We start from the raw sequence: 20,007 nt of genomic DNA, 5'->3' as shown, positions 1-20,007 counted from the left end.
AGTATTTGTCAAGTCAACTCCATCAGTATTTGTCATCTCCGTCAGTATTTGTCAAGTCAACTCCGTCAGTATTTGTCATCTCCATCAGCATTTGTCAACACCATCAGTATTTGTCAACACGTTATTATGTGTCAACTCCATCAGTATTTGTCATCTCCGGCAGTATTTGTCAAGTCAACTCCGTCAGTATTTGTCATCTCCGTCAGTATTTGTCAAGTCAACTCCATCAGTATTTGTCATCTCCGTCAGTATTTGTCAAGTCAACTCCGTCAGTATTTGTCATCTCCCTCAGTATTTGTCAACACCATCAGTATTTGTCAACACGTTATTATGTGTCAACTCCATCAGTATTTGTCATCTCCGGCAGTATTTGTCAAGTCAACTCCGTCAGTATTTGTCATCTCCGTCAGTATTTGTCAAGTCAACTCCATCAGTATTTGTCATCTCCGTCAGTATTTGTCAAGTCAACTCCGTCAGTATTTGTCATCTCCCTCAGTATTTGTCAACACCATCAGTATTTGTCAACACGTTATTATGTGTCAACTCCATCAGTATTTGTCATCTCCGGCAGTATTTGTCAAGTCAACTCCGTCAGTATTTGTCATCTCCGTCAGTATTTGTCAAGTCAACTCAGTATTTGTCAAGTCAACTCCGTCAGTATTTGTCATCTCCGTCTGTATTTGTCAAGTCAACTCCATCAGTATTTGTCATCTCCGGCAGTATTTGTCAAGTCAACTCCGTCAGTATTTGTGATCTCCGTCAGTATTTGTCAAGTCAACTCCGTCAGTATTTGTCATCTCCGGCAGTATTTGTCAAGTCAACTCCGTCAGTATTTGTCATCTCCGTCAGTATTTGTCAAGTCAATTCCATCAGTATTTGTCATCTCCGGCAGTATTTGTCAAGTCAACTCCGTCAGTATTTGTCATCTCCGTCAGTATTTGTCAAGTCAACTCCGTCAGTATTTGTCATCTCCGTCAGTATTTGTCAAGTCAACTCCGTCAGTATTTGTCATCTCCATCAGTATTTGTCAACACCGTCAGTATTTGTCAACATGTTATTATGTGTCAACTCCATCAGTATTTGTCATCTCCGGCAGTATTTGTCATCTCCAGCAGTATTTGTCAAGTCAACTCCATCAGTATTTGTCATCTCCGTCAGTATTTGTCAAGTCAACTCCGTCAGTATTTGTCATCTCCATCAGTATTTGTCAACACCATCAGTATTTGTCAACACGTTATTATGTGTCAACTCCATCAGTATTTGTCATCTCCGGCAGTATTTGTCAAGTCAACTCCGTCAGTATTTGTCATCTCCGTCAGTATTTGTCAAGTCAACTCCGTCAGTATTTGTCATCTCCGTCAGTATTTGTCAAGTCAACTCCATCAGTATTTGTCATCTCCGTCAGTATTTGTCAAGTCAACTCCATCAGTATTTGTCATCTCCGGCAGTATTTGTCAAGTCAACTCCGTCAGTATTTGTCATCTCCGTCAGTATTTGTCAAGTCAACTCCATCAGTATTTGTCATCTCCGTCAGTATTTGTCATCTCCGTCAGTATTTGTCATCTCCGTCAGTATTTGTCATCTCCCGCAGTATTTGTCTAGTCAACTCCGTCAGTATTTGTCATCTCCGTCAGTATTTGTCAAGTCAACTCCATCAGTATTTGTCATCTCCGGCAGTATTTGTCAAGTCAACTCCGTCAGTATTTGTCATCTCCGTCAGTATTTGTCATCTCCGGCAGTATTTGTCAAGTCAACTCCGTCAGTATTTGTCATCTCCGTCTGTATTTGTCAAGTCAACTCCATCAGTATTTGTCATCTCCGGCAGTATTTGTCAAGTCAACTCCGTCAGTATTTGTGATCTCCATCAGTATTTGTCATCTCCGGCAGTATTTGTCAAGTCAACTCCGTCAGTATTTGTCATCTCCGTCAGTATTTGTCAAGTCAATTCCATCAGTATTTGTCATCTCCGGCAGTATTTGTCAAGTCAACTCCGTCAGTATTTGTCATCTCCGTCAGTATTTGTCAAGTCAACTCCGTCAGTATTTGTCATCTCCGTCAGTATTTGTCGTCTCCCGCAGTATTTGTCTAGTCAACTCCGTCAGTATTTGTCATCTCCGTCAGTATTTGTCAAGTCAACTCCATCAGTATTTGTCATCTCCCGCAGTATTTGTCTAGTCAACTCCGTCAGTATTTGTCATCTCCGTCAGTATTTGTCAAGTCAACTCCATCAGTATTTGTCATCTCCGTCAGTATTTGTCAAGTCAACTCCATCAGTATTTGTCATCTCCGTCAGTATTTGTCATCTCCCGCAGTATTTGTCTAGTCAACTCCGTCAGTATTTGTCATCTCCGTCAGTATTTGTCAAGTCAACTCCATCAGTATTTGTCATCTCCGTCAGTATTTGTCAAGTCAACTCCGTCAGTATTTGTTATCTCCGTCTGTATTTGTCAAGTCAACTCCATCAGTATTTGTCATCTCCGGCAGTATTTGTCAAGTCAACTCCGTCAGTATTTGTGATCTCCATCAGTATTTGTCATCTCCGGCAGTATTTGTCAAGTCAACTCCGTCAGTATTTGTCATCTCCGTCAGTATTTGTCAAGTCAATTCCATCAGTATTTGTCATCTCCGGCAGTATTTGTCAAGTCAACTCCGTCAGTATTTGTCATCTCCGTCAGTATTTGTCAAGTCAACTCCGTCAGTATTTGTCATCTCCGTCAGTATTTGTCGTCTCCCGCAGTATTTGTCTAGTCAACTCCGTCAGTATTTGTCATCTCCGTCAGTATTTGTCAAGTCAACTCCATCAGTATTTGTCATCTCCCGCAGTATTTGTCTAGTCAACTCCGTCAGTATTTGTCATCTCCGTCAGTATTTGTCAAGTCAACTCCATCAGTATTTGTCATCTCCGTCAGTATTTGTCAAGTCAACTCCATCAGTATTTGTCATCTCCGTCAGTATTTGTCATCTCCCGCAGTATTTGTCAAGTCAACTCCGTCAGTATTTGTCATCTCCGTCAGTATTTGTCAAGTCAACTCCATCAGTATTTGTCATCTCCGTCAGTATTTGTCAAGTCAACTCCGTCAGTATTTGTCATCTCCGTCAGTATTTGTCAAGTCAACTCCGTCAGTATTTGTCATCTCCGTCAGTATTTGTCAAGTCAACTCCATCAGTATTTGTCATCTCCGTCAGTATTTGTCAAGTCAACTCCGTCAGTATTTGTCATCTCCGTCAGTATTTGTCAAGTCAACTCCATCAGTATTTGTCATCTCCCGCAGTATTTGTCTAGTCAACTCCGTCAGTATTTGTCATCTCCGTCAGTATTTGTCAAGTCAACTCCATCAGTATTTGTCATCTCCGTCAGTATTTGTCAAGTCAACTCCGTCAGTATTTGTCATCTCCGTCAGTATTTGTCATCTCCGTCAGTATTTGTCATCTCCCGCAGTATTTGTCTAGTCAACTCCATCAGTATTTGTCATCTCCGTCAGTATTTGTCAAGTCAACTCCATCAGTATTTGTCATCTCCCGCAGTATTTGTCTAGTCATCTCCGTCAGTATTTGTCAAGTCAACTCCATCAGTATTTGTCATCTCCGGCAGTATTTGTCAAGTCAACTCCGTCAGTATTTGTCATCTCCGTCAGTATTTGTCAAGTCAACTCCATCAGTATTTGTCATCTCCGTCAGTATTTGTCAAGTCAACTCCGTCAGTATTTGTCATCTCCGTCAGTATTTGTCAAGTCAACTCCATCAGTATTTGTCATCTCCCGCAGTATTTGTCTAGTCAACTCTGTCAGTATTTGTCATCTCCGTCAGTATTTGTCATCTCCGTCAGTATTTGTCAAGTCAACTCCATCAGTATTTGTCATCTCCGTCAGTATTTGTCAAGTCAACTCCATCAGTATTTGTCATCTCCGGCAGTATTTGTCAAGTCAACTCCATCAGTATTTGTCATCTCCCGCAGTATTTGTCTAGTCAACTCCGTCAGTATTTGTCAAGTCAACTCCATCAGTATTTGTCATCTCCGGCAGTATTTGTCAAGTCAACTCCATCAGTATTTGTCATCTCCGTCAGTATTTGTCAAGTCAACTCCATCAGTATTTGTCATCTCCGTCAGTATTTGTCAAGTCAACTCCGTCAGTATTTGTCATCTCCGTCAGTATTTGTCAAGTCAACTCCATCAGTATTTGTCATCTCCCGCAGTATTTGTCTAGTCAACTCCGTCAGTATTTGTCAAGTCAACTCCGTCAGTATTTGTCATCTCGTCAGTATTTGTCAAGTCAACTCCATCAGTATTTGTCATCTCCCGCAGTATTTGTCTAGTCAACTCCGTCAGTATTTGTCATCTCCGTCAGTATTTGTCATCTCCGTCAGTATTTGTCAAGTTAACTCCGTCAGTATTTGTCAGCACCGTCAGTATTTGTCAACTCCATCTTTAAATCAACTCTCTCAGTATCTCTCAACTCTGTAATTATGTGTCAACTCCATCAGTATTTGTCAATACCATCAGTATTTTTTAACTAAGGTCTGTCAGTATTTGTCAACTCCGTCAGTATTTGTCAACACCATCAGTATTTTTTAACTCATTTCTCTCAGTATTTGTCAACTCAAGTCTGTCATTATGTGTCAACTCCTTCAGTATTTGTCAACACCATCAGTATTTGTCAACTCCGCCATTATGTGTCAACTCTGTCAGTATTTGTCAATACCATCAGTATTTTTAACTCAACTCTCTCAGTATTTGTCAACTCAACTCTGCCATTATGTGTCAACACTGTCAGTATTTAACACTGTGAGGTGAAGGTGAAAGAAATGTCTTATTCTTTTTTCAATTTATTGTGTTAAAATATTAAAACATTAATCGAACTACATGATATCATGTCTATTACCTATGAACATTGGTTTACCTAAGAATATATGCTTAAAATTAAAAAGGAGGTTAAAGAATTAAGGAATTTAGGAAATGAATTATTCATAATAACCCTAACCCAAGAAATTTATTTAGAGAATTAATTTTTTCACTTAGCTCCTTTACTGAACACCATTATTACATAATTGAAGACTTTACACAGTTTTTGGTTGGATCAAATTAAAATACCATGCTTTTTAATGTATCTGACACAAATTAAGTTCCAAAGTGAATAAATGTACATTTTTAGAAAAAAAAACATTTTCTGTTCCCTTACATGGTTCAATAGCTGAGTTTAAAAATAATGTATTATTAAATAATAAAAACTAACTTCTAAAACATGTTTTGTCCCTTATCTCAGGGATCAGTGACTAGTAACTAATAAATAATAATAGTACTTTCATATGATTGTCATTGTGGTTTAGATACACACAGTAAGGTTTGGGCATGGTAAACAGCTATAGTCGTGAATGTTTCTTCAGACACATGTCAAGCAAACTCACTCTGCTGTAATGTTCAGTCTTCAGTCCAAACAGGACTGAGAATATCCGGGTGCAGCACTAACGCAGCTGCAGTAGGTGGCGGTAACATCGCATGATCGTGACAGAAGAAGAGCGTTTCACACTCCAGCCCAGTAGATGGCGTCAATGCCAACCTCCACTAAACTGACCAGAAGAAGAAGTGCTTCGTTTGAACGCTCGTTCATCAGCAGTGTGTTGACACATGTTTAGTTGAACTTTCAGCATCATTATGACACAAACAGACAGAGATGCGGAGAATGGAAGAGACAGAGAGAAAGAGCAGCGCGGAGTGAAGAGACCCATCGCTCCCGCCGCGGTACCGGAGCCCGTGCAGGAGGTGATCATTAATGACAGTCATCAAAACACAATCAGATCCCAACACTTTCGGTGTTTGGACGGCTAATATTATCAGTGATAGCTAAAATAAGTGACTATTTAATAATTAACATGATAATAACGATTATGGTGTACTAACTATTCATTTGATGTTAGTAAAAATTATTCTGTTCTATTTATGATGGCCATAACGGTAGTCTGCAACATTTTTGTATCTGTTTTAGTTTCCTTCTCGAAATCTGAAGTTAAATGGAAATAAAAAAAAATCTGTTGTAATTCTGACATAATAATCTGCACTAATAATCTGGCATATTGTCTCATTTTTAGCTAGAGACGCGCAGATCAGAGTTCAGGTGTTTAAGTTAGTATGATATCAGAATTGGCAATTCTTATTATTTTAAAGAAGACCTATAATGTACCTTTTACAAGATGTAATATCAGTCTCTGGTGTCTCCAGAATGTGTCTGTGAAGTTTCAGCTCAAAATCCCCCACAGATCATTTATTATAGCTTGTCAAATTTGCCCCTATTTGAGTGTGAGCAAAAACACGCCGTTTTTGTGTGTGTCCCTTTAAATGCAAATTAGCTGCTGCTCCAGAAGAGGGCGGAGCTTTAACAGCTCAACAACAACAAAGCAGGAGAATCTCACGCAGCCAAAATGAGGATTGTCAGTAACGGTGTTCAGCCTTACATTGTTCAAACCGGAGTCGACACTGATGGAGAGACTCAGGAAGAAGTTACAACTTTTAGACGTTTCTGAATGGTTAGTGGATAAATTGATGTAGTTGCTGTGGAGTTGATTCAACTCATCCACTAGCATGTGTCGTCATGTTCATCTTTTGTGTTGAATTGACCCTCATTTTTCTGAAGCAGTCCGGCGTAAAATGACGGCATGTCAACAACACTCGACTACAACAACTCTTCCTCTTCTCTAAAGCAGCCCAACATGGCCCCGCCCCCTTTGTTGTGTGTTCCCGGGGGCGGGGTTTATGTAAATTTTAGAAAGAAGCTTGTTGAAGTCTCTACCAGCCATTTAAAAAGCGATTTCTGTAAAAGTAAATATCTCCCTTTGCATTGAACTTTGAGTGTCGTAACATTGCAGATGTTGTTTATGATCAAACAGCAACATTACACACTAACTAAAGTTAAAAAAGTGAAATCTATTGCAGCATCTTTTTAAAATAATTCATATGCCTCGTAATCTTTAATCAAAACAGTTTCCTCTCCCACCTGCAATCTTTATAATCATTTATTTAAAACAAAAAAAACATAAGAATTGTCCATTTTGGTGACTTTAAAATGGAGAATATGTTTGTTTGTTTGTTTTTTTCCTGAAACGGATATTGTCATTTTCAGCAAATTCAAGCCAACTTCGTCGTTGTGATTCACCCTGGATCAAAGACGCTGCGGATGGGACGGGCTACAGACACACTGCCCATCAGCGTCCCTCACCTCATCGCCCGCAGACACAAACAGCCCGGCCAGCCCCGCCACGAGGACCCGTGCCTCTTACGAGACGGACTGAACGTACGTTACCATGCTGTGATGATGACGAGGATAAGTGCTAATGAAGGTCATCAGTGACTGATTGTGTTTGAATGTGTTTCGTCATGTTGTTGGCTGACAGTGTGCAGACAGTAACGAACAGAGACAGAATGGGCTGAAAATGATCGACCAGGTGATCTGGTCCAGGAAAATGTCCAACGGTGTGAGAAGAACGCCAGTGTCCGCAGAGCAGGTGCGTCATACTGAAAATGAATTCATATCGGCAGGTCTGTGTGCTTCAATACTGAGTCTGTGTGTGTGTGTGTTCACAGGCCAGATTATACAACAGACAAATACGTCCTGCAGTTCTAGAGCCAAACTCTAAGGTCAGCTGGACAAATACAACTCATCAACCCCAATATCTCGTAGGAGAAGAGGTGAGACAAGAACGCTGCTCATGCAAGTCATAAACATCACATGTTGCAAACACCTTGAAACTAATCAAATCTCTTACTTTCACAAATGCCATTGGAACAAGTTTTTACCTGTTATGAAAGGGAAGCTGTGCTCGTCTTTTCACCTTATATCAGAGGTGACCGTGTCCAAGAAATGTCCATACGTGAGGATGCACAGTTCTAAGTTGGCTAACATCATGTATTCATTTAGGCAGAAACAATGAGCCTGTTAAAGCAATGATTACATGTCATCATAATGATTACAAAATATGGCAGTTGTGCATGGAAAAGGATTAGTTCACTTTTAAATAAAATTTTCCTGATAATTTACTCACTCCCATGTCATCCAAGATGTTCATGTCTTTCTTTCTTCAGTCGAAAGGTGAAGGTTTCTGTTGAAAACATTCCAGGATTTTTCTCCTTATAGTGGACTTCAATGGCCTCCAGATGGTTGAAGGTCAAAATTACAGTTTCAGTGCAGCTTCAAAGAGCTTTAAACGATACCAGACGAGGAATAAGAGTCTTATCTAGAGAAACCATCGCTCATTTTCTACAAAAATACAACTGTATATGCTTTATAAACACAAAATATCGCCTTGAACGTACTTCCGCTTTCTACATTCTTCAAAAAGCTGATGCTGTGTGTCCTATGCCTTCCCTATCATACTTACGGAACGAACGCAGCGCCAGTTCCATATAGGAGGAAAGGAGAATAAGAGAAAAAGAAAATGCCTTTGAAACTTTTCTGAAGACAGTCAGGTCCCTTCAGAGATACATTCATAAAAATCCCCACCCTCAATTCAATATTGATATTTTTCTTACTATATTTCGTGCTTCATGAACAGTGATCTTGATCTGTGCCTGGTATTTTCTCTGCTGGCCTCTTCTTTGCGTCAGTCTTTTGCGTGTCCTGTCTATGTTCTGTTTTAACATCCCGTTTACAGACTACATTATATTTCCACACAAATAAGATTTCGGGAAATGACTGCAATGCGGTTTGTGTGCAAATTAGGAACAGAGATCGGGTGAAATTAAACAAAAAACGTCCGGTTGCTGATCGTGTGTTTGGATCAAAAACGTCTGGTTCTGATTTTTGGCCGGTCAACAGGTGTTTGTATAGGAAACACTTCGCACCAGAGCAATTATTTGCAGTCACAAACATGATGCTCCAAAGTGTATTTTGAGGTCACACAGACTAAATCTCAGGAGTATATGTGACCAAAATCATTGCAATTTCAAGCCTTGTTTGGTGTTAGCAGTGTGAGCGATAAGACCAAAAGAACCAGGAGAACTGAATTAAAACACCCTAAGAGTTTGTAAACGAAATCCATATGGCTGATTATTTTGCTGCAAATGCTGCTAATTCAAATAATCCCAAAACATTTTCGCAGAACATAAAGCTGTTAACAGGCAGTAAAAACACTTCTAGCTTTCCTTCATGTATAAATACGGATTATTCTAGTATCACAGAAAAAGAGCAAATGCTCAATTGTTTTAATAAGCATTTTGTTGCTTCTGGTTTTCTATTTGAATCTAAAAATACTACATGTTCTGATTCAGATTTTATTCAAGCAGAAACTCGTTTTAAAAAGCTGGAGTTTAGATTTAAACAAATTACAAATTCAGATGTCTATAAAGCACTCAGATCATTGGACACAAATAAATCACCAGGTCCTGACTGTGTGGAACCTTATTTTTAAAATTAGCTGCAGATATTATTACTTCCCCTTTAACTTTTACATTTTTAATCTCTCATTAAATGCTGGTGTCATTCCAGAGATTTGGAAATCAGCCTTTGTTGTTCAATTTTTAAAAGAGGAGATCCTGCGATGTTAAACAATTATAGACCAATTTCAAAGCTCTGTGTTTTAACAAAGATTTTAGAAAGTTGTATTAGTGAACAGTTACCTTGTTATTTGAAAACAAACAATGTGTTGTCTATTAACAAAGTCCCTTTAAGACAAGTCATTTCACTCGGCGGCCATCTTTGAAACAACTCTCGGGCATCCTGGGCATCATGCAATCTCTTTGAATGGGGAAACATAAGATTCTCCAAAACTGTTCGTCAACCTTACGATTAAATTTAATATTTGAAATCACCAATGAATTCTAACAACAACCGGCTCATAAATTTAGTTTCTAAACGCTCGAATCATGACAAAAAAACTATTTTTTTTCAGGCTGGATCAAGCTAATGCGCATGCGCAGACCTAAATGCGCGTCTCTTCGGAGGCGCGCGTCTGACTGTTTCTATAGAAACCGGTGATTCTAATGGCAGCTGAAGTGACGCGAACACTTTACCAGTCGGCGATTGGCTCTTGGCTTTAGAAGGCGGGACTTATTCCGCCATATTGCGCGTTACACTTTCTCCCATTCAAAACAATACGAGTGACACGTCTTGTTATTCTATAGTCTTTGCTATTAATCAATCTGGGTTCTGTAAAAAACACAGCACTACAACAGCTGTTCTGAAAGTTATGAATGATATTGTGGGATCAATTGATAATGGTGAATTTTGTGCCTCTCTTTTTATTGATTTATCAAAAGCTTTTGATATGGTGGATCACGAAATATTGCTGCATAGATTGAAAAGCATTGGTCTATCAAGGTCTGTTATTCTCTGGTTTAAAATTATTTATCTGGAAGAACTCAGCGTGTACAAATTGAATCTGATTCACTGGAGACTGCTAAAGGTGTTCCCCAAGGTTCTGTGCTGGGGCCTCTCTTATTTACTATTTATATGAACAGTCTCGATTATGACATTCAAGATGCCAACTTTCATTTTTATGCAGATGATACAATCATGTACCGTAGTGCTTCTTCTGGGCAGCAAGCCATGTATAAGCTTCAGTCTGCTTTTGTTGTTATCCAGTCACTGCTCTCCAGTTTAAAACTTGTTCTAAATAGTGATAAAACCAAGTACATGTTATTTTCAGGTTAGAAAATTTTTTTTTTAAGGTAATCTAATTTCTCTACAGACCCTGCAAGGTACCATGATTGATTAAAAGAGTACAAATATCTTGGAATTATTGTTGATGATGCTTTATCTTTTGGTCCTCGTATCACTGAAAAACTGAAAATTAAGCTTGGGTTCTATTTTTAGTTTTGAATGTCATTAGTTTCTGCTACTTTTTTATCTGTACTTGATTATGGCGATGTGGTGTATCAGTTTGCGCCATTATATCTTCTCTCTTCTTTAGATGCTGTTTACCATTTTGCTCTTAAATTTGTATCAAATTGTAAAGCTTCAGCTCATCATTGCACCTTGTACAGTAGAGTGGGTCGGCCCTCTCTGCCTAGTAGGAGAAAAACACACATTCATCTATAAAGCCATCTTGGGGATGTTGCCCTCATATCTTTCCTGTCTTCTTCAACAGAAAACTGTTAAGAACTATTTTCTACGTTCACAAAATGTTTTAATCTTTTTGTTCCATTTGCTAAATCTGAACTTGGGAAGAAAGCTTTTGGGTATGCAGCCCCATTTGATTGGAATTCGAAATTGAATTAAAAAAATTTGCTGTCTTTAGATCAATTTAAAATGGTTATCCGGCAAATGGAAGACGATGCAGTGAAATGTGATTGTTTTTAATTTTGTGTGTATGTTTTAAATCTGTGTTGAAACTAATTGTATTGCTGCTCATTTTGGCCAGGTCACTCCTGTGAAAGAGATTTTTAATATCAGTGAGTCTTTCCTGGTTAAATAAGGGTTAAATAAAAAAAATAAAAATATATTGAGCACTTTATATGATGAACTGATTCAAATACAGTAAATGGAAGCGCTCTCTCTCTCTCTCTCTCTCTCTCTCTCTCTCTCTCTCTCTCTCTCTCTCTCTCTCTCTCTCTCTCTGTGTCTCTCTCTCTCTCTGTGTCTCTCTCTCTCTCTGTGTCTCTCTCTCTCTCTCTCTCTCTGTGTCTCTCTCTCTCTCTGTGTCTCTCTCTCTCTCTCTCTCTCTCTCTGTGTCTCTCTCTCTCTCTCTCTCTGTGTCTCTCTCTCTCTCTCTCTCTCTCTGTCTCTCTCTCTCTCTCTCTGTGTCTCTGGTGATCAGGCGTTGTATGTGAACCCTACCGACTGCTACAGCATCCACTGGCCCATCTGCAGGGGTCATCTGAACGTCCACAGCGGGCCAGGCGGCTCTCTCACGGCTACACTGGTGGACCTCGAGACCATCTGGTCTCATGCGGTTCAGAAGCTTCTAGAAATCCCTCTGAAGGATCTGAAGGTACACGTAGAACTTGCTGCTTGCCGCTACACGTGGAGTCAGATGATTTGACTACTGTGTTTTGATGTTGTTGTTTTTTAGTATTACAGATGCATCCTCCTGATCCCAGACATCTATAACAGACAACATGTGAAGGAAGTGGTCAATATGCTGCTGGTAAAAATGGGCTTTTCAGGTATGTCACAAAGACCTTTTGCTCTTGCTATAAATATATGTTATATACATTATCAGTTTTTATGATGAAAAGTCGCTCTTTGGTTTCTAATGTGCTCAGCCACAGAATATATTTCATGTATTTATTTCTCCTGACTGTTTTTGTAGCTGTCGTTGTGCATCAGGAGTCGGTGTGTGCGACCTTCGGCAGCGGGATGAGCAGTGCGTGTGTGGTGGACGTGGGCGACCAGAAGACCAGCGTGTGTTGTGTTGAGGACGGCGTGTCCCACCGCAGCTCCAGGTGAGACAAACACACTACAGGACTGATGCGCTCTATTATACGGCATGTTAAAGGTGTAGTTTAGATCCCAAACAGTGTAAGAATTAGGGCTCATTTGGGTTAAACTAGATTTTTGCATTTTCTGAAGACAATAGCCCTATTCAGACAAAGCCGTGACCTTATTTGCTCGAAATGTTGCGTTATTATTAAAGTGTTAAACCATCATGTGTTTGTCTGGTGCAGGTTGTCTCTTGCGTACGGAGGCTCGGATGTGACGCGGTGTTTTTTCTGGCTCATGCAGAGAGCTGGATTTCCCTACAGAGAATGTCAGCTCAGCAACAAACTGGACTGTGTCTTACTGCAACAGCTCAAAGAGTCCTTCTGCCATCTGGATCAGGTGACCTCGCAGCACACAGTGCAAAAATAATTGTTCACTAGTTGTCAATTTACTCTGTGTCCCATTATGCTATTTTAAAGGCTCCTAATGTTGTTTTAGAGTCTCCTACAACATGTTTACATGCATCCAAGGTAAAAAACTCTTTAATTTTCTCATTATATCACTGCAGCATCAGCTCTTTTCTCTCAGTGTCTGAAACGGTTCGATCAAGGATTCAGTCTTTCTGAACCCCGCCTTTCTGAGAGCTGCTCTGCTCTGATTGGTCAGAAATCAAATGCCCATTATCATATCTGAATCTCAGCACTTGATTCACAGTGATTCGGACAGTAACGATGGCGTTGATCAATCTCATCAAAGTGAATTTGCTTTGGCAGCAGAAAACAGCGTCTTCTCGACACGAACAACACAAACCAAACTCTTCCAGTCTCAGATACAACTACAGTGATTGAGGGCGGGGCAAAGAGACGCTGTTCAGCCAATGAAGACCATAGACTGGCATTATGCAAATTAGTTACAAACCTACAGGTTCAGCAGGAACTGAGACTGAATTACTGACGACTCATTTCTGCATTTCAGTTTCGAAACTCCATTTATCTGCACTTTGATCATTAAAACTTTTCAGACTTTTACATTCACAAACAGCTTTATTACACACTGCGTTAAAGGGAATATCCTAAAAAGCATAATAGGGGCACTTTAAATGTCTTAAAAGTGTTGAATTTAATGCAAGTAAAATACAGTCATATGGAAACAGTGTTTATGCTACTAAGAAATATACCCACAAGTCATGAGACAAAAGATCATGAAACCAGTTGAGAAAAAGACAATCTTGAAATTCAGTCTTGTATACAAACCCGATTCCAAAAAAGTTGGGACACTGTACAAATTGTGAATAAAAACAGAATGCAATGATGTGGAAGTTTCAAATTTCAATATTTTATTCAGAATACAACATAGATGACATATCAAATGTTTAAACTGAGGAAAATCTTCCTCTTTATGATGCGCCAAATGTTTTCTATGGGTGAAAGATCTGGACTGCAGGCTGGCCATTTCAGTACCCGGATCCTCCTCCTACGCAGCCATGATGTTGTAATTGATGCAGTATGTGGTCTGGCATTGTCATGTTGGAAAATGCAAGGTCTTCCCTGAAAGAGATGACATCTGGATGGGAGCATATGTTGTTCTAGAACTTGGATATACCTTTCAGCATTGATGGTGCCTTTCCAGATGACCTATATAGTTTTAGTCGGCAACGGCGAATGGCACGGTGGATTGTGTTCACCGACAATGTTTTCTGGAAGTATTCCTGAGCCCATGTTGTGATTTCCATTACAGTAGCATTCCTGTATGTGATGCAGTGCCGTCTAAGGGCCCGAAGATCATCCAGTATGGTTTTCCAGCCTTGACCCTTACGCACAGAGATTGTTCCAGATTCTCTGAATCTTTGGATGATATTATGCACTGTAGATGATGATAACTTCAAACTCTTTGCAATTTTTCTCTGAGAAACTCCTTTCTGATATTGCTCCACTATTTTTGGCCGCAGCATTGGGGGAATTGGTGATCCTCTGCCCATCTTGACTTCTGAGAGACACTGCCACTCTGAGAGGCTCTTTTTATACCCAATCATGTTGCCAATTGAGCTAATAAGTTGCAAATTGGTCCTCCAGCTGTTCCTTATATGTACATTTAACTTTTCCGGCCTCTTATTGCTACCTGTCCCAACTTTTTTGGAATGTGTAGCTCTCGTGAAATCCAAAATGAGCCAATATTTGGCATGACATTTCAAAATGTCTCACTTTTAACATTTGATATGTCATTTATATTCTATTGTGAATAAAATATAAGTTTATGAGATTTGTAAATTATTGCATTCCTTTTTTCTTCACAATTTGTACAGTGTCCCAACTTTTTTAGAATCGGGTTTGTAAATATATATATGTGTGTGTGTGTGTGTGTGTGTGTGTGTGTGTGTGTGTGTGTGTGTTCAATATTTATATCAACATCATCTTTCAAATTTGCTTCTCTTGCTGTGTGATCTGATGTATTTGGTTGACATTTGATATTTGTATTTGGTTTTTCTGTAGGATATTTCTGGGCTGCAAGATCACGAGTTTCGCACACGTTTCCCTGATTCCCCAGTGCTGCTGTATCAGTTACGGTTAGGAGACGAGAAACTCCAGGTAGACATGGACCGGATTTTGATATCTAAAGTCAAAGTCGGCTTTATTTCTGTAGCGCTTTATACAATACAGATTGTTTCAAAGCAGCTTCAGTGTAATAAACAGAATCAGTGATGCAAACTTGATCAAATATGAGGCCAATTCAAATTCTGTGTTGTCATTCAGCTGGAGTCAGTCCAGTGTTGATTCAGTTCAAAACATCACACAACATGATTGCAAACATGATCTACAATCATTGATCTGTTTTATAGGCTCCCATGGCATTATTCTACCCTGCTGCGTTTGGAATCGTGGGTCAGAAGATGACATCGCTGCTGCATCGCTCTCAAGGAGACGCAGAGGATCCACATGATGAGCACTTCCTCCTGACCACACAGAGCAAACAAGACCAGGTACATCACTCTCTGAAACCCACATCAGATTCATTTTTAACGGTTCTTGAGCATCTGCATTCTTTTGCTGAAAGATTTCAGCTGATTTTGAGATTTAAAGCGACAGTTCACCCAGAAAATGTCAATTCTGTGATCATTTATTCACCCTTGTGTCATTCCAAACCCATAAGACTTCAGTTCATCTTAAAAACATTTTCTTTTTTGGATGAACTGTCCCTTTAAACATTGGGTGGTGCAAAAGAACAGTGCTTTCACAACATATCATTCCATTGCACTGTTCCTGCAGGAAAGCCACAGAAAACACGCCACCAGTGTAGTCTGATTTGTGTATGAATGACTCAAATGAATCAGTTCTGTTACACCCCAGAGAGTCACATGTGTCAAACACAAGGCCCACCGGCCAAAATCTTCCTGCCAACTCATTTTAATGTGGCCAGGGGGATAATAATTTCATCATACTGTGATCCTGTTAGATTTCCAGCTCATTTCAGGCGAGTTAATTTATGAAATGTATGAACGAAATGTCTCAGCGCTTCCCGACCAATCTGCTTTCACGTTTTGACTGGCTTTTGACTGGTTTTAATAAAAAACATAACTTAACGTTTCTCACATAAAATGATTTAAAAAGAAAGAAAGAATACTCCCAAAAAAACAAGATTTGAAAATGCTTTGGTGCTGTTTTTGCAAAAAATAAAATGGAATTGGTCCATAATAAAATTGGAAGAAATTGGTCTTTAAAGTCACCATGAAATCAAAAAGGAAAATAGACAATTTTGCATTATTTATTATAATATTGCATTATTTATTATAAATTATTTATCAGTGCACATCATTATTATTGTTTTAAATTAATGTTCCTCATAATCTTGAATCAGAATATGCAGCATTTCTTCTCTTCTCTGATGATGAGGGCGGGGCAACCTGTCACTCACATGAGATCCACCAATAGCAAACCACAACCATCAAATCAATTCCGCCCTACATTTGTTCTTGTTCCAGAAGACATTTCACTCAGATATATGGCACAATAGAGAAGAAAAGACTAGCGCAACTTCTGTCTCATGCCGAATTTAATTTTATAGTTGGCTCTTTGGAAGGCGGATACACAAAAGCTGATGTGGCGCAGGCAGAAATTGAGCTTGACGCCCCTTCTCTCGTTAAGCCGAGTCAGAAGCATAGCAGTAACGGCTGTTTCTTTTCTTATAACATGTTCAAACCGTATGAGGTGTGTGTGTGTTTCTCTCTCACACAGTCTTCCAAAGCCACAGCAGACCGTAAATCATTCCCTAAGCCTGCCGGGTTTGAGGGGGAATCCAGCATGTGCGACCCATCAGAGAAGGGAAGTCTGGCTCAGGATATTGAACTGGGCCATGCTCAAGCCGATGGCCTCGTCGCTGGGGCAGATGCAGAAGAAACATCGTCAGCTCTGTTGTCCAGGAAGACGGCCATGACTCAGTTTGAGGGAAAAGCACTCGGCATGGATAAAGCCATCTTGCATAGCATTGACTGCTGCTGTAAATACTGACTTTTTTTCTTATTTGCCAGCACGAGGGTGAATCACTCAAAAAACCTGGAGGCGAATCTAACCCCATAATTAAAGCTTGTCCACACCAAGACAGTTCAGCATGAACATTTTTCGGCCCGGTTTTTGCATGCAATTTGTCTGTTCAGAACAGTGCATAAAAGTAGGGTTGATTGGAAATGCAAAAACACTCTGACAGTATGTGGCACCTATAGAAATACAGTGGTTACCCTGGTTACTACGGTACACAAAGCAGCAATGTTTAATTTTTTTTTTTTTTTTATCAAATAACACCAAATAGAAGAGTACAGAGTCAAGAGCACTAAATTCTTCCTCTATTTACTGTCGCATAGCAAAATGGTGTTTGTGAGCGCCACCTAGTTGTAATATGCGACCAAAAAGCATGCATCTTATTCAATAGCCACATTAATAGCTGATTCAAATTCAAGTGATGCTCTCACTTCTTCATCTTGGTGTGAAGAGGCTCTAAAGATCATCCTGCTATTGAAAAGTATGGTCACATTTTATATTAGGTGCCTTTAACTATTATGTACTCGCATCATGAAAATAATTGTTAGGTCCAATGTGCTTATTGTTGATGTTGTATTGTAAAACAATTGTGCTGCTGTTAAGGTGGAAATGGGTAACGTTAGACCAGGTTTGCTGGTATGGGTGGGTTTCGGGCTCAACAGTGTGATTTATAGATGTAATTACTTATCATCTGATTTTATTTTTATATTGTGGTAATAAAGCCTTACAAATGTTTCTGGATCTATTTTCACAGCCTCGGATGAAACGAAGCGTAAAATGTACAGCTGTATTCTGGTAGTGGGCGGCGGGCTGCTCTTTCATGGAGCGCAAGAGTTTCTGCAGCATCGCATCCTCAATAAGATGCCTCCATCTTTTCGTTGTCTGGTGGAGAACGTCGATGTCATCACACGACCGAAGGTGTGTAAAACCAATTAGTGTGTGTATGTGCATGTCAGCAGATTTTTCTTTAAAAAAGGCAGAAAACTGTCTTTGTAACCAGTTATTGAAGTGCTTTCATGGCCATAGCATCCTGAAGAAAGGACTTTGTGAAAGAGATATTGTAATCAGAACACAAATGAAGATCATTTCATTCATTGTTTAGAGTTAAAAGCTTAGTTAAAGCTAATTTCAGGCATACAGAGAAAGGTGTACATACAAATGTTCTTTACAGATGTCATTTAAATAAAGCTTTGCCAGTCATATTTGTTCCAAAACCATTTTTAAACTGTTAGGGGAGGGGGCTCTGACATAATATATCCAAATTTACTGAAGAGACTCGATCACTTTATATGAGGAACAGATTTAATTTAGGCTTTTATTCACATATAAACATTCATCAACTCACACATTAGTTGTGGTAAACGGAAGCTCAAGCATGTTTGCATGATGACCAATAAGGTTCATTCTCATGTTACACAGCACGTTTGCGCTTCAGCAAACGCATGTACTAGCTAGTAGTTTCTAAGGCCCTAATGTGAATTTCACATGACTGGCTGAACCCTACCCAGAATTCATTGACCTGTTTGATCTCACTGACGGCTGTTGCCCACAGGACATGGATCCTCGCGTCATCGCGTGGAAGGGTGGAGCCGTGCTGGCTTGTTTGGACACCACGCAGGAGCTGTGGATTCACCAGCGAGAGTGGCAGCGCTTCGGCGTCCGGATGCTCCGTGAGCGGGCCGCCTTCGTCTGGTGAACATGGAGGATGGGAGCCATGCCTTGGTGATGGGAGCACATCTGGTTCTAAATTAGTTTTAGGGCATGTCAATTTGGCATGTGAAGGAGTTCTTAACAAACATCAGTGGTTCTTAAGAACTAGGACAAAACATGCCCGACAACTAAAACAATATTTTATATTCCAGTGGGAGTTTTATTTTTTTTTATATATATATAAAAAGTAAGTATTTTTTGTATTATTCCTCATTTTCGCCACTCTAACCAGTTAAAAACTGTGCCCTGTACCTGCTGCCATAAACGGCTTCATACAAAAGTAATATGTATTAAAAAGATGCTTATTAAATATTGGTTCTTTATCTTTAAACAAGTTGCTATTTTCAACACTTTTGGTCCTGGGACTGAACAGAGTTTGTAGCATCTCATAATGTAATAATTGCATATAATGTAATAAGTCAAATGTAATGTTCATAATGTAGTAATTTTCTCAAAAAAAGTAATAAAATTGTGAGCACAGTGTAATAATATTTAGGCTGTTACATTTACTAAATTTTTACTCACTATGACAACCTGTGGTGTAATAAAGCACTGCATAATTTAATAGGTTAAATATTTATAATGTAATATAAATATTGAGTATCATGTAATAACATTGTTATATTGCACTATAAAAAAAACTTTTGTGCACTGAAAAGTTTCCATGGATGTTAAACAGAAAACTAAAGAGTGTTACTGACAGACTGGGAAGAGAGGAGCTGCAACACTGGAGAATATGAGGAAAATAATCAACATTCAAGCAGGAAATCCTGTTCTAGTAGAGCCCAAAAACAACATCAAGACTCAAAAAGAGCATAATGTTCTTCATAGAACCATCAGTGTCAATAAGGAACCTTTTTCAAGTGTAAGTCGACCACCATTAGGCTCCTTTATTCCAGCATGACAGCTTTCCTGTATTAAACCAAGCAGAGATGGATCAGTTTTGCCTTCCCGTCACTGTTTGTTGAAGTGGTCAGGGACGATCAGAGTCCACACATCACACTAAACTAATGCAACACAAGAACTGCAAACAGGAGTGTCAGTCACTGCAAACCTACGAATACACACCAATAATTCTGCAGCTGAGCAGCATTATTTATTTATTTGGTCCTTTTTATTATAATTGGTGCAATAACTGTGTTGTTGTGCCAGGTGAATTATTAATTTAAAGGGGTCATGAACTGCGTTTTATAATGTTTCCTGGGGTACACTTATAATGTTAGTATGCTTTTTATGTCAACAATTGTCATAATTTCGAAATAAAAGGCATTTTTCCTACCCTGATTTTATCCTCTGATTTGAGCGCTCTGTTTTAAGGGGCGTGTCTCTGTGAGACTTCAGTGTAAACGCCCACTGCTGTGATTGGCTGATCTTTCCATATGAAATAGCTAAGTATTACTCTCTCGAAAACCTTTAGCACG

General features: G+C 39.3%; 1 protein-coding gene across 2 annotated transcripts; it reads left to right on the top strand.

The window, feature by feature from the left end:
* Positions 1 to 5,578: 5,578 nt before the first annotated feature.
* On the top strand, positions 5,579 to 19,786 carry actr8 (actin related protein 8). Of its 2 annotated transcripts, XM_067395536.1 has the most exons (14): positions 5,655 to 5,758; positions 6,343 to 6,519; positions 7,113 to 7,283; positions 7,384 to 7,494; positions 7,574 to 7,678; positions 11,743 to 11,916; positions 11,998 to 12,091; positions 12,238 to 12,370; positions 12,593 to 12,746; positions 14,837 to 14,932; positions 15,184 to 15,324; positions 16,577 to 16,838; positions 17,631 to 17,794; positions 18,429 to 19,786. In XM_067395536.1, the coding sequence occupies exons 2-14, from the start codon at positions 6,517 to 6,519 to the stop codon at positions 18,570 to 18,572; spliced, it is 1,752 nt and encodes a 583-aa protein (XP_067251637.1). In that variant the 5' UTR covers positions 5,655 to 5,758; positions 6,343 to 6,516; the 3' UTR covers positions 18,573 to 19,786. The 2 variants fall into 2 exon arrangements, with proteins under 2 accessions (XP_067251636.1, XP_067251637.1); XM_067395535.1 differs by lacking the exon at positions 6,343 to 6,519 and having other exon boundaries at positions 5,579 to 5,758.
* Positions 19,787 to 20,007: the final 221 nt, after the last annotated feature.

The sequence above is a fragment of the Chanodichthys erythropterus genome, chromosome 9, assembly GCF_024489055.1.
Source record: "Chanodichthys erythropterus isolate Z2021 chromosome 9, ASM2448905v1, whole genome shotgun sequence".
NCBI lineage: Eukaryota > Metazoa > Chordata > Actinopteri > Cypriniformes > Xenocyprididae > Chanodichthys > Chanodichthys erythropterus.
Note: the sequence above shows the minus strand (reverse complement) of the source record. Positions and strands in the feature narration are given on the sequence as shown.